Source organism: Neoarthrinium moseri (assembly GCF_022829205.1).
Source record: "Neoarthrinium moseri strain CBS 164.80 chromosome Unknown scaffold69_Wmoseri_CBS_16480, whole genome shotgun sequence".
In the NCBI taxonomy this organism is placed as follows: domain Eukaryota; kingdom Fungi; phylum Ascomycota; class Sordariomycetes; order Amphisphaeriales; family Apiosporaceae; genus Neoarthrinium; species Neoarthrinium moseri.
This window is the reverse complement of record NW_026055183.1, coordinates 41877-66018: the sequence shown is the minus strand read 5'-3', so window position 1 is coordinate 66018 and position 24142 is coordinate 41877. Positions and strand designations below refer to the sequence as shown.

Below are 24142 nucleotides of genomic sequence, written 5' to 3'. Positions count from 1 at the left end.
ATGATCGCCAATTCGCCCACCGAGCTTAAGGGCCAACGTCTCCGTCCTGTTTGTTCTAGTCATGACGCTGGCGCTCGAGGGCTTCATGTACACGTAACTGGTTAGGTCGCGGTAACACATCTCTTCGGGTCTGGGCCGCAGGTCGACGAATAAAAGGCATCGTGGCAAGGTGGGGTGGGCAGACCACAATCACCACGAGTTTCGGGCAGGGCGTACAATCGACGCCTAACCCATGCTCATGCCCAACGCTCAAGTGCAGGAAGATTCAACACGTTCAAACAGACACTCGTTCGTCTCCATGCAGCAATATAGGCTAGTGTGGAGCGTGGAATCACGTCGGGTCACCACTGCTTTCCAGGGCTTTCCGGTGCCCTGAAGTCGAGATAATCAAGGCTGCCTGCCACCCACACTTGCCATATGGGGGGAACAGGCTTTTAAGTGCATGCAAATAGAATCAAAAGTTGCGGCACACGGATGCAGAAGCACTTGCCTCCAAGCTTCCGCTGCCAGCCCCATTCCTCTCCCATCTCTTCGCTTCCTTCCTTTGTTCCCCCCTCAGGGAAGCACGGAGAAGAACATCAACCACGCCTGCTGGCAACTCAGGCAGACCAGGCAGCCCACTGCAGGTGGTTACTAAGTAAAGCCACATTGATGGGCGACTGGGTTGGGTGCAGTTACCAATGTGATTAAGATCGTTGGCGATAAGCCAAAACCAACGACAGCCCAGCCCTCCCAAAACTCCCGTGTCAGGTATTGGCATTTGGGCATCATCACTACATCGACCGACCACTCACTTTATGTCTCTCATTTTTGGTCCCTCGTGTCCCCCTGACACCCAGCAAATCCAACTACCCACCCTAGTCTTGTCGTCGGTACTTCATTATCGACCCACCCGGGTTTACCAACATCACCAGCAGCAACCCTGTTCCATCGCGGACATGTTTGTTCCCGTGCGGAGGTAGCCTTGCGCCTTATATACGACCGCAAACGCCATGTCCACCAGCACTGCCAGCCTTCACTTTGTTATGCCTCCTGGACTCGAGAGATTCCATCGCTTCGGCGACCTTCCCTACGATATACGACACAAAATCTGGGAGATGGCCATATTCACACCTGGCATCCACTTCCTAAAGTTCGAACGGACTCACTTGCCAGACACTGGCCTATCTGATGACTCAGACTCGGACTCGGACTCGGACGCGGACTTGGAATCAGACGATGGAGAGCCTCAGCCCCAGGACCCTAGAAGGCCAGGGGACAGCAAAACCATCGCAGTGCCATCCAGGAAGTTCTCGGCCAGCCTGAGACCGATCTTCCCTTTACCGGCGGCTGATATGTCGTACTATATCACCGCAACCCAGACGCTCACCCAGCTGACACTCGCCTGCAACGAATCTAGGCACGAGGTAGAGGTTGTGGTACGAAAGCCGAACAACCTTCTTCTCGACAACGGTCGTCTGATCTCCCTGGACTCGTCCTCGGATATTATCTGCATCGACTATCCGGACCTGATGAACGCGCGCGGCCTCTCCCGCTGGGCCGATACCCTGGACCTGGACCAGCTGGCCGCGATCCGGCGCCTCGCCGTGCGGTACCATCCGGACTGGGATCAGACACGGCGCCTCTGCCACCTGTGCGGGCGCTACCACGGCGGCGTACGTAAGGAGCTGCCCCGTCGGCATCTGTACCAGTTCGCGGCCCTGTTCCGCAACCTGAAGGCCTTCTACTTCGTCGACCACCTCATCGTTCGCAAGCCGTTCCTCGACGAGAGAGAGCATGCGGACCCGCGCTGGCTGGGGCCTCACGACCGACGCAAGGTCATGGATATTGTTGCTCCTCGCGGCGCCCACAGTGGCAAAGGCGAGCGATTCCAGAGCGGGGGCCGCACATACTACGAGATTGATCGCGAACTATGCCAGGTCTGCAAGGTACACTCGCATGTGTTCAACAGACTGCAATGGGTACAGGAGAATTTCATTACGCACTGCGAGAAGAGCCTGGAGTTACATCCTAGTCCGAGAATGGTTCGCTTCGGGGTTCTGGCGTGCGAATGGGAGCAGGAGAAGCTGGTCCAGGACCAGACACAACCAGCTGCATTGCCAAGAAAGACGCATAAGCTGCATCGCGGACGCCATGCCCCTGGAGATCCGAACCTCGTCAACGCCATGGCGGCACTGGCGCTGGATGGCCAGGGGCAAGAGTTGATCAGACAAGCAGGAATTCCGGTCGTCTTTGGGGACCAAGGAGCATCCAAATACGACTTCACGTTTTCGGTGGAGATGTGATGCGTGATAACACCAAGAGAATCCGCGACTGCTAAGGGGGCAGATTGGCCACATGAGGAGGGGATTCATAACCAAAGCTTGCTTGTTAGCGTGTGCTAGGGCGTTCAGGAGTTTTGGTTTCATGACAATACCCAGATAGATGCGCTGGAAGGAATGGAACTTGTCCGTGCATCCTTCAATATGTCGCAACGAATAGTATCGTTCCTCTGAACTGCTGTCTCACAATTCACAAGGGACACTTTGATCATGTTGATACGATTCAAAAGGGTTTCCGAAAGAGCACATTCACTTCTCCAGCAATCTGCATCGAGCTATGGTATGGTAGGCGCAGCAACGATTGTCCTTGAACGCCGCAATACTTTCGTGACCTCATAATTTCATCATGGACCCTCCATGATGCGGTTCGCTTTCTGCTAGCATGAAACACATCGTTTCATTTGTCGTCGTGGCCTCGTCCCTCAATGTCTAGTTCATGTATGTCCACTGCTGACACCAACATAGCCGCCAGCCACGATAGCAGTACCTTTCCTGATCTCAGCCTGCTTGGTGGCAAGGTCGAGCTCCTTGACGAGACAACAAGCCGCCAAAGCCTTGAAGCTCTGGTAGTCACCTCCGTGCGATGACCTGTCCCAGCTGTTGCTCTGCTTACCCTGTTCCTGGACACAACCAACGTGCAGACACGCGATGCTGAGCTCCAAGGCCGTCGACGCCGAGGCACCGCCATGCTCCTCGGCGCCAACATCGTAATCCTGGTCTTCGTCATCAACACGGACCTCCGCCATGGCCCGCTTAGTAATCAGAGCCTTAATCCATTGCGCGATGCGGGCGAACTCGTCCTTGAGCTGCGATGAGCGGTCTCTCTGCCGCCGGGTCTGCACACCCAACTTGTTGAAGATGTTGCCGGTGAAGACCTCGAGCTCGGTGATTGTCTTGGACGCATGCTCGGAGTATTCTACGCAGGCGGCGGTGATGGCGTCTTCGTAGCTATGAAGAAGAGGTGAGTCAGAGTGTGCAAGGTGAGAGATGGTCCGGGAGGAGACTAACGCATGCCGGATGTTCCAGGCCTCGTCCACACATCTCGTCCATGCAATGTCACCAATCTTCTGTTCGCATTGTTCAGTGACATAAGACATGAAACCAGTCCAAAGTTCGCCTTGGGCACCCTTTCGGTGCTTGATTTGAACGTTCTCGTTCCAAATCTTCTTCTCATCAATAGCGCGGAATAACTGCCCGAGGATCTTCTCAGAGCGGTAGTACTGGTAACGAGGTCTTGAGTCTTCCTCGTCATCCTCATCGGCGGCGGGACCCGTCGGCGCCTCGAAGATAATCTCGGATCTATTCTGCAAGTGAGTGGGTGGGGCAGGGGCTAAGAAGTCTGGCCGGTATCGATTGGTCTTAATAGCCCTTAGTGTCTCTAGGCTCACCGGTACTCCCGTCTTGGAGTAATCTACTCCCGTCGAGTGCAGTTTAGCCAGTAATTGGCAGCCTACAAAGTGTCAGTCCTGTTCTCCCTGTCTCTGGTATCTCCAGACCTTGGTCTACGGTTCCAGCATCCTTCTGATCAGCCAGAATCATGTGCTTCACGGCGATCAACCCCAGGTTGTCCGTCTTCATAAATTCGACGAAGAAAGCCGTCATATCCTCCCGCTCTACGCGTCGGTTGAGAGTTCTGGGCTCCACGAGTGGATAGTCTGCCGGCACGAAGACTCTTTTACATTTCCCGACCGCAAAGCTATCCCAGATGATGTTGTATATATCACCGTCGAGATCGCCGCCGCTGAGCTGAGATGGCAGGTCTCGGGTTCCTTTTTGGGAGAACACAATGCAGTTTCTGAGGAATCGCAGCGGGTGACTCGTAGGGGGTACCCTGTTGGTTGCCATCTGGATATCGCCGGGGTGTAGAGCGGGAGATCTGCAAAAGTTTTATTAGCCAACTCATTGACCCGCGGACAGGGTGTTGTCTCGAAGAACTGCAAATTCTCCGGCTAGTCCACATAGGTTCAGGGCTAGAACTGAGAGCTGAGTATTCAATGACTTACCGAGTTACAATCATCTCGCGTTCGTCGAAAAGGAGGTAATCGGTTTGTACCACGTCAGTTTTCTCAAATGTGATGTAAACCTCTCCTTCCTCTAGAAATCCGGTCTCATCAACAATGCCGAAAAGGGTGACTCCCGTTTCGATAGGGATCCTGGCCTTATGTTTGAGAAGTCTCAGCTCCCGCAGGACCACTGCTTCTACAACAGAGCAGAGGAAACGGTCCTTTTTGTAGTCAAGGCCAATCAGCTCCAGCCGGCGCAGGAGTCTCGGAAGTCCGACTTGGTCAGCAACTTTCTGTCGTTTCAGAAAGGCTGTGGTGTTGTAAGTGGTGGAAGTAATCCTTCTGAGCCGGTTCAGCTCCTTGTCCTGCTCGCCCAGGAACCACTCAGCAGGCACAGCCATGTCTTCAAGTATCTTGATCATTTGCCGGTTGAGGACTAGTGGAATTGGCTTGCTCGCCTGGTCACAGATCTCCAAGTTCGCTTTGTCTTGGCTCTCAAACTTTACCATGGATTGGCCTGCTGGATTATCAACATATCTTCTCACATTGATGTAAATTCGCCACCCAGCGCGACGGACACTTACGAACAGCCATTATTCTTCCATCGAGGCTCGCATCCAATGCGAGCATGCCCTTGGCGCCGGCCCAGCGGATTTGATAGCATGTCGCATCTTTGCGCTGTGGCATTGCAGTTTGGATAACATCAACGATCTCCTGTGATATTATTCCAACGCCGTCTGTGAATCTCCTCTTCTTGTCCTTCGACCAAATGTCCTCGATGATGCATGGCTTGATACGATTCTCCTCTAACGGTATGGCGAACGGCGTCTCGGAAAATGCTTGACCGATTCTGGCTGCACAGCGGGCTGGCGAGTAGATATTCCCAAAGTCTCCCAGATTCTTTATGACTGAAAAATAGGTGTGAAATCCTGACGAGTTGTAGAAAGGCGCCATAAACCACACTGCGTGGCTTCTGAGCGAAGAGTGAGAGAAACCCAAAAAGTCAAACTTTCTGCCGCCAATGAGGATGCCCTTGTTTAAAATATCGAGAAACCGCTGGTACACAGCGTCGTACGATAGTCTAGGGTTGAAGAATACATCCTGTCCGTCTTCGTCGCAGAATTGGACGCGAGTGAAGCAATCAGTATGGTCGTGAAATCTTCTCAAAATGCGATTTTTCGCTTCGGCCTCTGGACCATGCAGAGTCACAGAAGTCGGAGTAACCTGTACTTTGTAGACCATGGTGAGATTATTGCGGGCCTTTTCCTGTTGTCATATTAACTTTCCATTTCATTTAAGGCAATGGCCAGTAGTACAGCGTGGTAGCACTTACTGAGACGAGTTCTTTAGTGAGATTTAACTGAATCTCCTTCTCATTCGCCTCAATATACCGAACGATTTCGTCCACGTCAAAGGTGGATGCATCGATATCAGGTGCCGGAAATGGAATCTGAGAAAAGAGCTTTTTGATCGCCAGTGGGGAGACCAGGACAACCTAAATAATTATCATCTGCACGAAGGCCAATTGGTTTACGGTGAAGTCGTACCTTGGATGATCCATTACACCTCCCGACGCTGCCTGATGGTTTACCCACCTTCGATGCTGTGTATAGCCGCAACAGTAGATCTTTGCCTTTCCAAGGAAGCAAGTATCCATTTTGAACAAGAGCTTGAACTTGGAAAAGTATGCCAAACTGTAGAGGATCCAGAAGCTCTGACACAGTTTGATTGAACGCCTTCAGCCCTTCCGGAAAGCCGGGGTTCGCGAGAGTAGAAGCAGGAAATCCGTGTGATGAGATTGGCAACACATCCTTTTCCCGTAGCTTGTTGACCTTCTTCTGAAAGTCTACCGGGTAAAGATGAAGACGGTATATGAGGCATTGACCAATAATCTCAGAGTGCTTCTTAGTATCATGTGGCAGCTCAGTGAGCCTCTCGCGTGTAGGCTCCGGCGGGCCCGATGCGGATATACTTAAGTTTGCCAAGATTGATCCGATGTCAGATTTCGCTGTGGAGAAAAGCCGAGGTGGTTCCCACAGCGTCAAGGTCGCCGAGGTAGGATTAGAACACGTGAGGATGGCTGCGATGATGCGATAAGGTATCTCGATCCTGATGTTGTCGTCCATGGCTTGAAATGTGACAATGATCTTGTCTGGAGTAAACTTTGAGATGCCTTGGACAAGTGACCAGTCAATCTCTGGGCAGAAGGCCAGCTCTCTCGCTTGGTCATAGTCGTAGTAACCGCACGAGAGTTGATAAGTATCGAACACGACATCTTGGTGCTTAGCCTCGTTTGGTCTCCTACGGCTCAGTCAGTAAGATGACTCGTCTAGGAGGATTTGAAATCAATAGTGGTGTACTGTTCTTCATTGGGGCGGTCCTCTGCCTGCTTCGACAGAGCCTTGAGCAGAAAGTTATCAATCTCGCGGTTCGATCTTTTGCAAAAGATCTGTTGACTGCCCAGAATGACTAAGCGCGCCCTCATGCGAGGCTGGCCTCTGTGGTTCAGTAGTCCCGTACTCTGTTCTCCGTGCTGTCTCAAGAACTTCTCGCCGTCTTGGACGCGCAGAAATGCGACGGTTCCGAATTTTTTCTTCCGTTGCTTCTGGCACATCCAGTCTGTTATGTTCAGCTCCATCATGAGGGGTGTCATGACTTTCGTCAGCCGTGTCTCGCTGAGATCGGCTGGAAGGTTTCCCATGAAGACCTCCATCGTGTGAAGACAGAGCCTCTCAAGGGCGACGCGTGTCGTGGGGCGCGTAAGTATCGTCCACGCAGGTTAAGAAACAAGACTCATCATCGCCCGAAGGGATGAAAATAGACAACGGTAATCAGTATGCAAACGGGAGTCGCTGGCGGGCAGTCCTTGGATTGGACGCTGCCCTGATTTGCGTTGAAGACAAGTAGCAGGCAGTACCTTCCTGGAGCTCAAGGCAGATGATTGGCCAAGTGATGCGAGAGGCCGGACAAAGCAAAGCCTCGTACCTTGAGGGTGTTTCTGCCTAACCGGGCGTTTGCTTATAAACCTGACAATGCGTGGAATTGGCTTATCTTGGCTTTGATTTACAGTGGGGGACGGGCATCAAAATGCCAGCTATAGATATCTGGCTCTTGTCTTTGGCCGATGGCGTTCACGGCCGTGTTGCATGTTTGGTCGTGTTGTAGTATCATTCTGCGTATGCATCATTATTGATTGCCACAAGCCTGTGATGCCTTCTGTGAGAGGCTCCCGACGTCCAGGCCCAGGTCGTGACGCATCTCAAGCACCTCCTGATGCCCCGCACGGTAACGGGCAGGTACCTAAGGGCCTCCCCTCTTAGCGTTGTTACCGCTAAAATGACCCTTTTATTCAGCGATGTAGAGAGACATTCGGAGGGATTGCGCACCAGATATACCTAGGTATTCTCTACCCCTAGCCAGAATCCGCGCGAACGGTAAGCCCACTGATTTTGGTTGAAGCCATCTTGTCCGAAGCAGTACTATGAAAGCAGCCAATGACCCTCTCGAAATGCAACACATGGCAATCTCTACATCTCTAATTCAGGCAGCGAGCACCGTTTCGGCGACGAACTAAACGGATATATCGATTTGGCATTTGCAGGAATAACGCGAGGATTAATTCATATGTAGCGTATCTGGTGCCAAGGGCAGGAACGGGCCTACTATGTACATAGCTAGAACTGCGTCCCCAAAACAACGAACATACATAGGAAGATTCAGGAACGTGCACCAAAAATAGGCCATCAACTGCTTCCAGAAGCCAGAAGGGGCAAACAGAGAAGTGTAAAGAGAGGTAGGTACCTAACTTATGTGGATTTTGGAGTGAGTAAAGTCGGGTCTTGACAGCTGACGAGCTCAACCCCCAGCTGCCGCCCCTAGCTTTTTCAGAGCATGCCGGCTCGCTCGCTCCAGGAAAAACTCAGACACATCATTATAACTGAGACCTCTGTCGCAAATAGCATCAAAGTCCTGAGAGATGTGAACCAGAGCAAAAATAAACCATCTGTAATGTAGATTGCATCAAAAAGGAGAGGGTTGGGTCTGGCCGGGGATTGAACCCGGGACCTCGCGCAACTTTGCTGTAGGGTGTACCCTAAGCGCTGGAGTAGATGTTAGAATGTTGTTCTGAAGTGCTTCTTGGAGCAGATGTCCTTACCGAATCATACCACTAGACCACCAGACCTGTGATTGTTGATATTTTTGTTGGCAATGAGAGATTAAGTCGAAGTGCGATGTGGATGCTTGTAGGGCTCGGCCAGTGACTCATGGAAACTGATGCGTAACGTGGTGGGCCACAGCCTCAATGAGAGAGATCCAACAAACAGAGAGTCGCCCAGCTCAAAAATCTCACCGAGCGTCTAATGGTTTGGCGAATATTACCATCACGGGAACAAAAGGCTACACAAATATGGAGCGTGGAACCCACTTGCCTAGATGCAGAATATGAATGTTGCGGGGAGCTTCTTGGCTGAACTCTACACTGCAAAGGGGGAAGGGATAGCTCGGCGCATATATTGCATCCCGCCTGGTGCATTGAAATGTTCTCACGAAATCGATGCCCAGCACTCAGACGGATTAGCGACTTTGATCTAGATACGAATGCGCCTAAGCAAATCGGCCGATACTTCAAAATCCCAACCCCTCCTCATAGGCCCTCCACTTGTCGCCCACTGGCTGGATCAGAGTATAGCTTCCTCCACCGGTCGCGTTGAATTCCTGGACGCCGTTCACCAAGTAGAGAGGTGTCATTTCGCCATCGTCGCTGAAGAACAACTTCGGTCTCTCTCTCCTGTAGTACACCGTCTGGCCTACGTCCGAGAATTCGACAGTCGTATTGTACGCAAGTGTCCGGTTGTTGAACGTCCAGGGGCCTCTCCAATCCCTGGCGAAGCAGTGCGCACCAACCCGGGGCCCTTTGAGGCCCAAGTCGATGTCGACCATGTAGTGGACGAGGAAGTGCCAGTTTCCACGTTTGTCACGCCAGAGAAATGGATCTTCGGAGCGGTCTGAGTTGTGAGGTTCGACAATGAGATCGTAGGGCACTGTGTACTGATCCGCGTAGTAAATGTTATTCTTCTCCACGGCCAGCAGTATCTCAGATGTTTCACTCTCGGGGCTCCAGAGCGGGAATGGTGCGGGATTGGTAACGTTGTAGAGAAGGGCTTGGGGCTTAGTCCAACTGCGCAAATCCGGCGAGCTTGTCACCGAGATCGTGTTGTTGAACTTGCTGGACTTGCACGTTCCGTTGGGCGTTTCCATGTCCTGGCCAATGAAATAAAGCAAGTACAGGCCATCTGCTGGACTCCACATTGTTGTTGGATTATGATGGAATGGCCCGAAGAGATCTTGTGCCCACGTGTACGGGCCACGAGGTCCACTCCGCGACTCGGCCCTGATGATCGTGCTGAACGGCTTCCATCCGCTGAGCCCACATCCATGGGACATTTGCGAGGTTATGAGGTGGAACAGGGTTTTGTCCTGCGGGTCCTGGATGATATGGCCGCCCCATGACGAGTTCCCAGCGCCTTCTTTATAGAAATCTACGCCCGTAGCGTTCGTGTGGTTATAACCTGTCCATCTCTCGACCGGCTGCAGATCCAATTCACTACAGTCTGCCGCCCTCCAGCCCGTATCGCACGTGCAAGTCGAATTGGCAGAGCAAACACCATTGAGACTGCAGTCATCGTCCGCTGCACAGGCTATAGAGAGACGGCCAAAGCAGAATAATAAATTTAGTAGAAGAATTTTCAACGTTGCAATCATAGCGCATACTTCAGTTTGCAGATCGACGTGTAGTATGTAGTCAAGATTGGGGCGATAGACCTAGCCAAAGTGTACACTTTATAAGCGTACATACGTCGGCACCGCGGGGCTTTACTCCAACGCGCACTCGGCCTATCTCTTCGCTGCAATGGACGGAATAATTTTGGTCAGCCAATATACCCCGCAACAAAAATCTGTCTAGTATTTGTCTTGGTACTAATCTACTCCATATTCGATTGATCTGAAGTGACCATCAAATAGACGAAACATATCCAAAAGACCACGTTAAGGAACCCGCTTTCCAGAGAAAGTAATCTCTGTAACGGTGGAACACGACCTGACATCGAATTCTTTCATAGATGACAAGATGACTAACTAGATTGGAGAGCTGAGTGTCGGGTTTTTTGGTAGTATAAAGCGTTGAGTCACTGTTTAATCAAAACTGATCGCAAACTATATGCGCACATCCAAGAAGACAGCTTTTGATCCAATCGTTTCTGAGAACACTGCCATCTTTACGATCATCTGAGCCAATATACAACTGTAACTGTTACTTTCGGAAACGATTTAGTGTGCAATTCATTGCATACAACGCACTGAAGCTTTCGCAATGTTCATTGCATTGCTCTATAGTACCTATCGATCTCGCCGATTCCTTCGGGGCCGCGTAGCATCGCGCAGAATAGTTGGGCTTTTTCAACCCCAGAGCTTCATAGGATAGCCGTCAATTTCGACGACTGTTCTGTTCAATAGTTGAATATCACACTTGCACAATCCGAAGGGGTAGGTTACAGGCTCATCATCTAAGTCACACCGCATACCGAAACCCTCTGGACAAGGCTTTGCGCACTCGCCATAGCTCGTCTTGCCTCGTCCGCAACCGGATTCCCATGTGCAGACACAGGTCCTGTGTGTACCTTGTCAGCATTCATTTGACCGGAATTACTTCCAGGAGACACTTACGCTTGATCCGAATGGTCTGTATCGGCGCAAGTCGCCTTGAAGCCATCCTTGCAAGTGCCGTCAGTGCAACCCTTCTGCTTGCAGCCACGGCCGTCGAACCAAATCGTTGGCTTAGCCCCGATAGATGAGGTTGAGCTGCTCTGTACCGTTGTTGTCGAAGTTGATAATGTGGTTTTGTCGGTCGGGGCTACAGTGGCCGTAGCGCTTGCACTTGTTTGTGATGCCGTGGGCGTTGTTGCAGGTGCTGGACATTGATAATCAGGAGAGCCGGGGTCTGTATCCAGACCAATTCGCATTAAATGCTCAAGACCATGGCCTGAGTTTGAACCGCAGCCTTCCTCCAGTTAGCGAAGTCTCTCACTTCAAGTGCGGTTGACGTACTGTTTTGAGGACCCCAGGCTCCGTTGTAAGCGACCGGGACAGCGGTAGGACCAGGAAAGGGAAGTTGCATCCCTTTTGTCTGCGCGGACAGGGGTACTCGATCATATGCAAGGTCTATTACCTTCTTCTTAAGCTTTCCGCAGAACTTCGCACCGTCTTCCGGGCCCCAGCCAGGCTGCCAGGTAAAGTCGTTCGGGTTTTCGGAGATAAAGTAGGCAACCAATCCTGCCTATAGGTTTTGTTTCAGTATTATATGGCCACCTAGATTTTAACCTGGATATTTCTTACCACTTGAGGAGCAGAAAAAGAAGTTCCCTCGACCTGGACCTCAGCACCACCTGGTCCCATCGCCCTCAGTTGATCCCAGCCCTGCGCAAACTACAACAAGACCGTAAGCGACATGAACATGTAAATCTAAAAATTATTGCATCGTTTGTTTGTACTTACCACGTTGATCCTTCCTCTAGGTCCATTCGGATCAGGGTTACCCTCAGGACTAGCCCAAGTTCCGACTCTGCCATACCTGTCCACCACTCCCACGTTGATAAAGCAGTTATCGCTCGCTTCCAAATTACTGGGCAGACCTTCTCCAGTAAATGAGATGGCAGGGTTAGGGTTAACATCGGGTTTGAACCCATAGTTGCCAGACGAGGCGACAAACACAATTCCCCGACTGCGGAGACGGGATATGTAGTCTTGGTAGACATTTCTCACCTCCTGAAACTTATCAGAGCCGAGGAGATCAAAATAGTGTCTCGTCGTGACTAGTAACATTAGCCCCAAGTCTTGAGCACACTAATTTGCCTCAAGGGATACTCACACAATGAACACTGTACTACAGCTCGACCATTGAGTACGCGTTGACGCACGATTTGCAAGATTCTCTCGAAAGCATCTTTTAGTGTCTCCGGCGACAAGACTGATAATTTCCAGACACCGTCTTCCTTGAAAGAAGAAAATATCTTGATGAGGTAAACATCTGCCTGGCTTGCCACTCCATATTTTGAACCCGCCGCTAACGAAGCGACCTGTGTCCCATGACCCATGTTCTTTATCGAGTCATTGGGATCGTCCGGTCCCAACTTTCCCAGAACTGGGCTAATATCGACCATATTTTCAGGACCCCATGTGCTTGGGTCTTTGCCTTTTAGTGTGATCTCGTTGGGTACGACGTAAGTGTATTTCCACAGCTTAGAGGTGTCGACTCGAAGATCTGCGGCCACATTACCTGTTAGATCGAAGCCTGTATCCATTACGAAGATTGTGACACCCTTTCCAAGGCTAGAGTCTCTCTTATACTTCTGACCCGTCAACTTTTGTTGGTCGGTGGACTTGGCACTCAACAAGCGATGATGTGGATATGCTGGACCTTTCCAAGAAACATCAACTTCCTCCAATGCTCTTCTTTCAAGCGCTGAGCGATCATCGGTTTCGCTGTCCCAGTCTTCGATGTCTGACTCGGGTGGTTCAAGCCCAGCCAGTTCCTCGTGCAAGCCATACTCAGGGATGCTCCACTTCACTCCCAATCCCTGTGGATCTTCTTCCTTCTCTGAGAGCTTTTTGTAAAGCCACTTGACGAAACGATGCTGCTGAAAGGCCTGCATGATCGGGAAACCTTGTACAATATCGGTAGTGAAGACATAGGCGTAGTCCGCATACTCAGCCAGCTCTGGCTGTATGCCAAGCGCATATCCCTGTGACCTATCGAGAAATTTGCGAAACGAGTCAAAGAACCACAGAGGCAAAGGGGCAGCCATTTGTACTGTCCAAGAGCCATCTCCAAACAGTTCTGTGTGCTGTGCGAGCTGCATACGTGAAACCATGTGGAATGCCGCGGCGCCATTCACGATCAGCCCACCACCGCTGACGAGTCCTTTCTGTCCAGATGGGTCATTGTTCATCAACTTGGTTCTTAACCTCTGAAAATATGCTTGGACCCTAGCGACATCAGAGGCAGCAGGAGATATCAAGAAGTTGGCCATGTTGTTCAATGATTCCATTCTCCAAGGGGCACGCTGGCACAAGTCGTCGATGCCTGGCTGTCCGGCGAATACGGTCTGTATATATGTCTGTGCTGCACCAGTCAGGGGCTCAAGCGGATTCTCTTGATCATCCTGCGCGTTGAGCAGCGAAGCTTGGAGTAGAAACCCTTCCCATTGATTGCCTCGGGTGTCTTGTAGTGATGTGCTGAGAGCCTTGGCCTTAGATGTGATGTTATCGAAGGCGCTCACTTCATCACCAAGAAGCTGTTCTGCGTCTTGGGCCGATGGTGCATCGAACCGAGCCACGAAGTCGAATACAGCAGTCAGGAAAGCTCCAATAGGGTCTTGTAACGACTTTGCATACGCAATATAGTCCCCTGCAGTCTTGCTGGCGAACGATCGAGCTGGCAAAGTGTCTGCAGGCGCAAGAATAATGGGTGGGAGCGTACGCTGTTTGAAGGTAATCGTATACGGACCTTGCGTAGAGACTTGTGGTGTCGACGAGTTCCCTTTCGGCACCGTGATCGATGTGCTACCTATCTGGACGTGGTCTGCATAAATTGCGACATCGGTTCCATCGCGAAGAAGCAAATATGATGGATCGCCTTGCAAAGGAACCAGATAGTCAACAGCATCAATAGTCACGACCTGTCTTGCGAACGCTGTCAAACCCAAGCAGTCGGTCGGGGCAGGAGCTGCCGATGAGGAGCTAGAACTAGATGATGACGAGGTTGATGATGATGTTGTGGACATGCTCATAGTAGGATCCGTTGGAGCAGGCGTAGTTGGATTCGGAGGGGGATTCGGAGTGCCCGTTGGCTGTCCAGGTGGTGGATTAGTCGGCGTTGGCTCTCCACCTCCTCCACCACCACCACCGCCGCCTCCGCCGGGTGGACCAGGAGCCGGAGTAGAACTTCCTTTGCCTCCGCCGCCACCGCCCCCGCCTCCTCCTCCTGGAGGGCCCGGAGCCGGAGTAGTCGTTCCACTCCCACCGCCACCACCACCGCCGCCGCCGCCTCCGCCTGGAGGGCCAGGAGCCGGAGTTGTCGTTCCACTCCCGCCGCCACCAGGAGGACCTGGGCCAAACGTAGTGCTTACACCAATGCTGGTAAATACAGGAGGCAAGGTAGAACTTTGGTCGACGCTGGAAAATACAGGAGTCAAAGTGCTATTCTCGCCCACGCTGGAAAACACAGGAGGCAAGGTGGAACTTTCGCTGATGCTGGAAAATACCGGAGGTAAGGTGGTGTTCTCACTCATGCTGGAAAGCACAGGAGGCGAAGTCACGCCGCCAGTAGGGGGGCTCGTAACTGTAGACACCCCTTGACTTGGCACGGCATCAGGTGATGTCACACTCACAGTTGGGGAACCTGTCGGTAGGAGTGTGCCACTCGCTGTTGTTTCACTTTGGCTCGGAAGTCCGCTCATGGTGGGATTCTCTGAAGAAGGCGCTGTGGGAAGAGCTGTGCCAGTAGGGGATTCGGTCGGAGCTGTTGTACTTTGATCAGGTATATCGGGAGAGGAGGTCGGAGAAGTTCCCAGAGGTGCTGAACTTGTGACAGATTCGCTTGGTCCACTTCCACTAGGTGCATTTGTCGTAGTTTCTGAAGAGGGCGGAGGGGTAGGGAGGGTCATATTGTCAGAAGACGTGGAGGACTCTGATGAGCTGGACGAACCTGAAGGAGTTTGCGTGCTAGCCGTTGCGCCTCCAGTGTCACTAGGTGAAACAGGGTTCGTGCTTGTGATACCTGCAGTGGTACTGATGCTCTCCTTGCTGGTAGAGCTAAACTCAACCGTTGAAGAGTCGGTGCCACTGGTGGTCGATGAAGTCATGGTGACACTACCGCTTGCTGTAAACTGTGCAGTAGATGAAGTATTCCGGGAAGCTGAGATTGCAGTCGTGGGGGAACTCGTGGAAATCTCCCCATTGCTGGAAGTGGGAGACATCTGAGTGGTCTCATCACTCGTTACTAGCGGCGTACTTCTTGCACTGCTTGTTCCTGAGTGTGAACCGGGTATCGAAGGAGGGGATGTGCTGCTCGTGTCTGGGGGGTTAGCACTCGCGGCGGGAGATCCAGTCGTTCCGTAGGCATCCGTAGATGAGACAGTTAGTGTGGCGTCAGACGCGTATGCACTGGTAGTCCAAGTCGAACCCTCTTGAGAACTAGTAGGGCATGGGCAAGGCGTGTAGCCTACAGAAGCAGACGCGAGAGCAGGGGCGGTATCCTTGAATCGGGTCACAGGTAGAACCCAAGTGGTCACCTCTGTCACAACCGTTGTAGTGACCACTTCTGTGACCACACCCGTGGTAGGTGGAACCCAGATTGTCACGATTGTCCGGATAGTCGTATCGACCTCCGAAGTGATGACGGGACAAACGCATGAGTCGGAATAGTTACCTCAATATGTCATTAGCATAATCGTTACCAACCAAACAGCATACGAATAGACTTACCAAGTGCCAGAGTGAAAGTACCGAACGGAAGCAGCAACCACGCCAGCAAAAGGAGTAGCGTCATTGTCGACTGCGACGTCGGTCAGTGACCGGTACGGTAACAATTCAGTGTCCGAAAGTTGCGAGGTTTATAATCATGAGCGTCGATCGTATAGTGCATCAATAACGGAAATCTCGTGCTTGGGGGAAAAGCATAAGAAGAGAGGAGGAAAGAGATTCAAGCTGGTAGATATCCGAGATTTAATAGTTTGGTTGGAAGAGCAGAGTGAATGCAGTTGCTTGAAGTGAATTCATGGCGTCAGCGGTTCAATTAAATGCAATGGTTAGGACCATATTCAAATTCACCAGGACCTTCAGCCGGTATCAATGCCTGAGCCAGTATTCACTTAGATAGAATCCCCCTCGCAGTATATTGCGGTTGGATACATACTAGCTCGGTTGAAAGAGGATCTACACAGAACAACTATTTTGGATTCTGTCTTTAACATATAGGCTATCCATCTCTCGTGAACTGCAGCTCTGTTCTTACCCATGCATTATCGAGAACAGGGAGCATACATTACGTTATACAGAGAGCAGTGACTATAAGCTTGAAAATCAAGTGATTCAGTTTATTCCGTCGGGCCGTAGGCGAAGGTCTGTGGCTTCCTAGTGTCTGTCTCAACTCACAGAGGCAATATTAGCACTATTATCTTCATCTGCCGCCGATACAATGCATCATGCTGGATTTAGTGATGAACCTTCGTTAGAGCCGCCAGACTTCGTTTCACGCACGGGCTGTTCGTAAATCAGGGCAGTTCATTAACTATTCAGGGTGAAGCTGTATAGAAATCAGACAAGCTATCCAAAGGAAGCTTAAAAAGGTCTGAATTAAATCCTAGATAGTGGTAGAACTTGGAAGTATGCTCTCCAAATTTGGAGACTTCACGAATGGTATGATAGCCTGCATTGTAGAATTTTGACTCATCTGGAGGACATTATGAAGCCGAAAAATTCGAAATACCATCAAGCACTACAGAAAATTATTCAGCTATTCTGGCTGACCTATTGATCCAGCTCCCTTCCAGCCCTTTTTGCGACAGGTTTTCACAGGAAATATGAGCCTGGAATCGAATGTTGAGATATTTTGATCAAGCCACTAATTCAGGGGATTAGGACTAGGTGAATGCAGACAAGCATGTTGCTTGCAGCACTCGTCGCTTCACCTTTGTAACGACCCAGGCCGTGCCCTGTGCATAGACAAAAGTTGATGGAGAAGGCGGATCCATAGTGGTAGCTTAAGGATAGTCTGAGACTATGATAGATGTCAAGGCCTGATGGTGGTGTTTTTGGAATATGGCATACTGGATGCTGGCCCGTCACTGATAAGTCACCACGTTGAAATGTGGCACCTGACTATACTGCCAAATAAGGGCCTGATTGACTTTAGCACGGGCTACTGCGAGTTCTGGCTAGCATGAATGTGTTTTAATTGGCTGTCGTATCTCAACGGAATCACATGACTTCGCTGTGTCTGCCTAGTCGTATTGCAGCCTGGCGAGTTCTTAACTGCATCCTCCCAAAAGAATTTTTTTAACGCACCTGAAGTTATCAGCAATTTCAGAGTCCATATGTCTTTGATACATGATAAAGCATGCAGAAGGAACAAGACTCGATACTCGTCGGCAATGTGGCCAGGCTGCCCGTTTCAACCCGCCCGGCACCACTCGTTGTCTATCCCCATCAACCCTTACCACCTCACCTTGTCACACGGATCACGGAAGATGGGCCTGGCGGATACTATGGCGCGTTTGCGGCTCGCACGTTAGCTTCTCAAGCAGCTTCATTTGTCAGCTCGAGGTCAGATGCAGATGACACACTCTTAGCCGGGGTTATACAGAAATTTCTGGAGTTCGCCCAACAAGACTGCGAGGCGGAGGCGGCAGCAGGAGGCAGATCGTGTGATGCAACCACGCACTCTTGTTGGTTATGCATTAGATTGACATTGCCGACGGATAGCTGGGTGGTTCCTCGCTGGCACACGGATGGGCGCATGTTTGATTGTGCTTGCCCCACGCCGAAGATGCCGCACTCCAAGTACGCCTTCTCAATACTCGGCCCATCAACCCGGGTAATGATGACAGATCCAGCTGTAAATGCTATACTGCAATCCCGATCGGAATCAGGGCGGTATTGGAATACAAATGAGCCAAATTCTGAGCTTGCAGAGAGACTAGCACAGTATCCAGAAGCTGAGCTCCAACCAGGACAGATAATCCGGTTTAGCTGGGGCCAACCCGACTCTCCCGTACATTCTGAGCCGGATTCTACGGCCTCACACCGGATCTTCATCTCATTACTCTTTGGAAGCGAGGCTGAGCTGCGTAACATGTGCGAATTCAGGGAAGAAGAATACGGTGTCTGGTACTAATGAGGGAAGCTTCAATTCTCTGAAGTATGTGAGAAGTGAAGAAAGTTCGTAATCACATGGTCGTTTCGAGTTCAAATTGAAATGTTGACTATATTGCTATGAGCCCACGTCATGGCAGGCATACTGGCCAGCCACACAAAGATCAATCAAAAGCGAGAAAGCTATACCAGTGCGGTGACTACGCATGAGTAAATGTGTAGTTTTCATGACTTACCTTACTAGGTTCAATTACTAGGGGGTCTTAATCGTCCTAGTCTATAGGAACAATCAAATCGGAAACTATTTGCACTTCGATTCCCCTGCCATTCGCCAGGCCTATCGCAAACATTTCCTTCGCCGTTCCTTTTCCGTAGTCGTGAACGCGGAATATCGGGACAGATGGCCGCGTAGTATCCTCATCGCCTGCTATCCAGGAAACATAGAGCCGGCATAAGCGACATGAGATGGCTGAGTACGTTAATGAAAACGAAGACTTCACCTGTTACATATGGTATCTAGCAATACGGTCATGTGTAGAGGGGAATGCCATGTCAATGAAGACCGATTGTAGCGCTCTCCACCTAGGAAACTAGCTCTATCCTCTGATTGTGCACTCACTGTAGCTCCATAGGTGCAATGGCGCGAAATCCACTCAGCGTTCTCCTCACTCTGAAGGGGTCACATCCTCAAGGCAGAATCTCCGAAGAGCTCGCGTCATATTCAAGGAGTCCCGCGATATTGATCGCGTAGCTGGTTGGTCGTGTGACCAAGTCTTTCCACGGGACCTATTTCCAGGCCTGTATGTCGTTGCATCGAGTCAGGTCGATGTAGCCACAGCTCATTGCCATCTAGATCGCTCCAAGCTAGTGCATGCAGGCCTTGGTCCCGTAGCCCGAGCATGTATAGGAGGAATACGCCGCCGTACCACCGGAGGCTCTGAGTAATCGCTGAGTCGCCTTTGTCAAGCCACGTTCCATCCGCTCGACAGTCTGCTCCTCCAGGATCCGAGACCGAATAGGGAAGAGAAAAGCCACAAAGTCTAGTTCGGCCCTTGCCAGCTCATTATAGCCAGTGCAGATCGCGCATCTATAAGCATGGACAAGTACAGCGATATTAAACTACTGTCAACAATGTGACAGTGAAGGATGCTTGCAGAGAACCAGGCAGAATCTACCAGCGGAAACACGACTGTAACATTCGTGCCCTGCAGCGATATATTCCACCAATGGATTTTGGTGCTGGTCTCACTCCGCAGTCGACTCTCGCGAACACTCCATCTTGTAGGGTCCAACGTGCATCTGTTTCATGGTCCAATGCAGTGCGACACACGATGCCCTATCCCGAGAGGTTGATAAGAGCCTCACGGGCGTGGCTCGGCGGAAATGGGCACTATGCGAGCGTAACGTACGCGTTCTCGGTTGCTTGATAGGTAAAAAGCTACGGCACGGCCATATGGAAGTCAGGATATCCTGCAGGCTCAGCAGTCGAGCCAACTATCGTCCAACAGACAGGCTGGCTTGAACGGGACCATGGACTGGGGCAACGCCTTTGCTCCTTCCCGGTGCCACATACCTAGGCGGTGTCCATCAAGGCCGCATCGATTCAACCGTGCTCTATGGATTACCAGCAGTGAAGCGGGTGGCATCTAATCTATGCAAGCCCTCCGCGACACCAAAACCGTGAGACGCGACGGGGCTCCAGATGCAACACAATAGCACCGGAAGGGCTGGTTAAGCAATAGCACCAAGCCCCATACTGGGTCCAGGGCTAACGCAATCGATCACGGTGAATCCCACGGTGACCGGGAGGAAGCCATATGAGGATTGACGGCTGGTATTTCTGACCCGAGGTCCTGTCGTTGTCGCCAATGGCCAGCATCCAATCTCGAAATGGGCACCAGTTGAGATCTGGGACGGCTGAAAGCGGTTAGGGGCAGCACCACACCCGCTGGAGGGAGACATGCCGCAAGTTGCAGTGGAACGATGCCGCATCGGCCGGCAACCTTGGAACCGGGGGGGGGGGGTGCTGTCCAGTGGGCTGTCTGGCTGTCTGGCTGTCGCCAGTGGACGCTCCACTGGACGAGTGAGTCGCGCCCCATATTACCCGGAACTGAGGCAAGGAGCTCCGGGCCCAAATGAGTCTAGAGCGACGATCCTGGGCGCATGTAAAGTTTACTCGCATGTGCGGACGATCCAATGCGCCCGATGCAGAAGCGCGCATTAATCAATGGACTGGCGCGGCGATGGCATCTCATTGGTCTCGAGGGTCCCGACAGCTGATGGGGCGGGAATTGTCGTCGTGGTCCTGCGGGCTGTGTGTCCATGTACGTCCCGCAGCTCTTGGGCGGGCCCCCGAAGGAAAACACCCGGCAGGTTAGGCCTGTGTAAACCTCGGGCGGACTACCGGGCAGGTGGCCTGGGTGGGCTCTGCAAAGTGCATACTCGCCGGGGGTGCCCATACAGAAGGGTCTCGCGTAGGTCTCACCTAAGTGAGACTACCCAGGCAGACCTGCAGAGAGCATCGTTGACTCGGCCCTACGTTCTCTCCGGCTGCAATGCCGAAGCTTGGTTCTCCTTGATCGACTGACTCTGATTTGTCTTCCATTGCCAACCTGGGCCGGCGGGCTATCTTGAACGGCCCGGGGAATTCATGATGGACATATTTCCAACTACCTAGGTATGAGTCTTCCTAGTGTATTAGTTGGACTGGCCCGTCTCAGCAAGCACGTGGCGTTGATCCACTACTATAGTCGCCTATGGCTGGTACGCCTCCGTCCTACAGGGGTCGGAGTCGAGCACAGTCTCCTCTTTCCATGGCCCAACTCGGTGCTTCGGCGCCCAGCTGACTTCCCCCATATGGAGAATCTGGGAGCCTCTTGGCGAGTGAGAGGCCGGCTGAGCGTTGAGAGCGGACGGAGAATTTGAGGGACTGAATTCCCGACCAATAGTGGAGGTTTATAGCGCCCGGCAGGCGAAGTGCGTCCCACCCCAGACCAGACGCCAGCGATGATGGCGTGTAAGTTATATCGCATCGCGTACGGGGGCCCTGGACGTTACATACCTAGGCGAGGCGGTCTTCGCCTGGTCGGTCGGGGGTCGCGCAATCTATCAGGCTGTTCTGCACGCCTAAAACGCCAGCTGACAAGAGCGGCCCATTCATGTGAAACGCCGCCCGCAGCCAGCCCGTCAAGCGAAGGCCGGCCGGTCTTGGGGGATTCTTGGTGGCTCTTGGTGGCTCCCTGGGGAACGAACCTGGGGCGTTGACAGGCACCTGGGCAGTGACAGGGCCAAGACGTCGCCGTCTGCTGGAGGGGGCCCTCCTGGGGCCCGTTGGCCCCATGGGCCGGCTCAATCTAACGTTAACAGGTCCACCGCGTTAAATGCCAGTTCGGGCCGGGCTGCCGCAACGGCCTCCTCCACGTTCCCCCAGTGGGACGACCAGGGGCCCCCCTCCCTCCTCCCCAGAAGCAAAGCACACATTCGCATCCGCATCCGGGGTCCCTCTCCACTGGCCCAAGGGCCCAAAGGGCTCAAGGGCCTGCCTGCCTGCTTGCCGTATTTAGACCTGCACGACCCCGCGGGCGCTGCGTGGCAGACACAGGGAGGAACGGAATCTGAATGGCCGAGCCAGTATCACGCTGGCAGCAGCCCTGGAGACTGATCAGACGACACTGCTAGGCCTGGGCTCCCAGGGAAAAAGGCTGAGATGTCCACGGCCGAAGTGGTGGCACAGCGCAGTGCTGTGCTCCCCGCACCAGCGCCGGCGACAGCACCAGCATTGGCGACGGTACCGCTGGCCAGCATGTCGAAGCCGCCCTCTGCCTCGTCCGGGCCCTCCTCGACATCAACAACAACAACAACCACCACGACCACCACAACCACCGCCACCGCCACCGTCGACAGGATCCCCGTCCCCTTTACGTCCAGCAGGCCCAAGAGAGTGCGGAGCCCCGGCCTCAACAGAGACGAAAAGCAAGGCCGAACGCCAAAGCAGCGGCAGCGCAGTTTCACGAAGACCATGGAGCCCCCGGTCCTGTCGTTTTACGGCGAAAAGCCCGTTCCCCTGCCCTCGCGATTTGGCCACCTGAAGCGCAGGCTGGCGGCCGGCCACGAGCCCGCGCTGGAAGCCTCCTGGGGGCGCTTGTTAGCCGCACTGCGCGAGGAGATCAAGCACATCGAGCGCGGAGGGACCGATCTGATACCCTCAATTGACTTTAATGACATTGGCAACTCGATTAGCGTCTCCGATTTCAGCGAAAGAGTCAAGCGCTATGGGATTGGCGTGGTGCGCAGTGTTGTCGCAGAATCCGACGCCGAAACCTGGGTGAGCGAGACCAAGAAGTACCTCGAGACCAAACACGAGTTCAAGCCGCCGCCAGCGCAGGACCCGACGTGTTTCGACTTCTTCTGGTCGCCGTGCCAGGTGCGCGCAAGAGCGCATCCCAAGGTGCTCCAGGCGCAGCGCTTTGCCATGTCCATCTGGGACACCACGGACGACGACAGGCTGGCAACCAGATTCCCCATCTGCTACGCCGATCGCATCCGGATAGATACCAACACCACGAGTGATCTCAATGTCGGGAACGGCACGAACCTGGAGGACGCGCTGCCGCCCGCGACCTCGTCTACGCTGATTGCACAGGTCGACAATGGTAGTTTAGAGCGGTGGGAAGTAGACGGCTACGGCCGCAGTGGGTGCTATGATGCGATCTGGAAAGGGGAGTGGGAGAAATACAACCCCTGGGACCCGACAGGCCGGATCCACGCCACGACCGACTTATACAACGGCGCCGGAGCGTGCAGCATGTTCCGCATGTTCCAGGGCATTCTTGCGCTAACGACGGTCGAGCCCGGCATGGTGCGGCTGCTGCCGTCGCCGAAACTCTCCACCGCATACTTTCTCCTTCGCCCCTTGTTCTCGCCCAAGACGCCGGCGCCAGAGAAGCGCGACGCATCTGCTGAGGAGTGGCAGGCTTACCTGGACCCCTCCAACTGGGCCCTCGAGAAGGAGCAGACGACCATCATTCATGGGGCAGTTCCTGGGCACGCGCAGCGCGTGACGGACACCTGGCATCCGCATCTGCAGTTGAACTCGAGCCTGATCGCTCCTCCCACTCTGAGACCTGGTGACTATATTGTGTGGCATCCGGATCAGGCCTACGTCTTTGATAAGCCGCCTCCGAGCCTGTCGATGCTTGTTTACACACCCGCAGCGCCGCTGACGCAGACCAACGCCCTGTTTCTGGCTCGGCAGCGGAAAGCGTTCCTGCGCGGCCACCCGGGACCGGACTTCGACTCCACCGGAAGTGGTCTAGGCAGCGAGGCGCCCCACACCGGCCGTCTCGACGAGAAGGATATTGAGGCGGTGGGCGGCCAGGAGGGCCTACAGGCCATGGGACTCGCGCCGTGGGTGATCGACAAGGCATTGGTGGAGGAGTCCAAGGCACCGACCCCGACCGAGGAGAAGGAGAATGGGAATGGAGCGTTGAGTCAGGGCATCAGCAACGGCAGAGCAGAGGGCAAGATATCGGCGACGGAGGCCGACCTGGCGCGAGAAGCCAATATAATCCTATTCCCGGATAGATTTGACTTCTGGATGCCCAGCCGCATGGGGACACCATCAATAGACAACGGATCCAAGGGGAAAGAGAAAGAGATCAAAGCAGAGCAAGCGGCTTGATAAGTCATGCTTCGTTTATTAGACGTTGAGCGAAGGGAGGTCAGGTCCTGTATATAGCTGTGTTTTGGGGGTGATTCCGGCCATCGTGCCGTACATGGTGAATCACGCGGGTTATGGTATCCTTGGTTTGACTATATCACTCGCACAACGGTCTTCGTGTGGCTGTCCACAAAGTGAGGACAATCTAACTTGGCGAGGTGATGAAA

At 52.8% G+C, this 24142-nt stretch overlaps 5 protein-coding genes across 5 annotated transcripts; 2 read left to right on the top strand and 3 right to left on the bottom strand.

Annotated features, from left to right (window-relative positions):
• Positions 1 to 992: 992 nt before the first annotated feature.
• On the top strand, positions 993 to 2285 carry JN550_011513 (uncharacterized protein; the record flags this gene model as incomplete). The annotated part of the gene is made up of 1 exon (XM_049309886.1): positions 993 to 2285. The coding sequence occupies one exon, from the start codon at positions 993 to 995 to the stop codon at positions 2283 to 2285; it is 1293 nt and encodes a 430-aa protein (XP_049166489.1).
• Positions 2286 to 2755: 470 nt separating this feature from the next.
• Positions 2756 to 7037, bottom strand: JN550_011512 (uncharacterized protein; the record flags this gene model as incomplete). Its single annotated transcript, XM_049309885.1, has 8 exons — positions 2756 to 3269; positions 3330 to 3771; positions 3818 to 4197; positions 4325 to 4841; positions 4909 to 5590; positions 5658 to 5819; positions 5872 to 6625; positions 6685 to 7037. The coding sequence occupies 8 exons, from the start codon at positions 7035 to 7037 to the stop codon at positions 2756 to 2758; spliced, it is 3804 nt and encodes a 1267-aa protein (XP_049166488.1).
• A 1913-nt stretch (positions 7038 to 8950) lies between these two features.
• Positions 8951 to 10087, bottom strand: JN550_011511 (uncharacterized protein; the record flags this gene model as incomplete). The annotated part of the gene is made up of 1 exon (XM_049309884.1): positions 8951 to 10087. One exon carries the CDS (start codon positions 10085 to 10087, stop codon positions 8951 to 8953), a length of 1137 nt encoding a protein of 378 aa, XP_049166487.1.
• A 696-nt stretch (positions 10088 to 10783) lies between these two features.
• On the bottom strand, positions 10784 to 15932 carry JN550_011510 (uncharacterized protein; the record flags this gene model as incomplete). The annotated part of the gene is made up of 7 exons (XM_049309883.1): positions 10784 to 10994; positions 11051 to 11384; positions 11432 to 11660; positions 11720 to 11809; positions 11879 to 12195; positions 12252 to 15812; positions 15869 to 15932. 7 exons carry the CDS (start codon positions 15930 to 15932, stop codon positions 10784 to 10786), a joined length of 4806 nt encoding a protein of 1601 aa, XP_049166486.1.
• A 6030-nt stretch (positions 15933 to 21962) lies between these two features.
• Positions 21963 to 23936, top strand: JN550_011509 (uncharacterized protein; the record flags this gene model as incomplete). Its single annotated transcript, XM_049309881.1, has 1 exon — positions 21963 to 23936. The coding sequence occupies one exon, from the start codon at positions 21963 to 21965 to the stop codon at positions 23934 to 23936; it is 1974 nt and encodes a 657-aa protein (XP_049166485.1).
• Between the last annotated feature and the right edge of the window lie 206 nt (positions 23937 to 24142).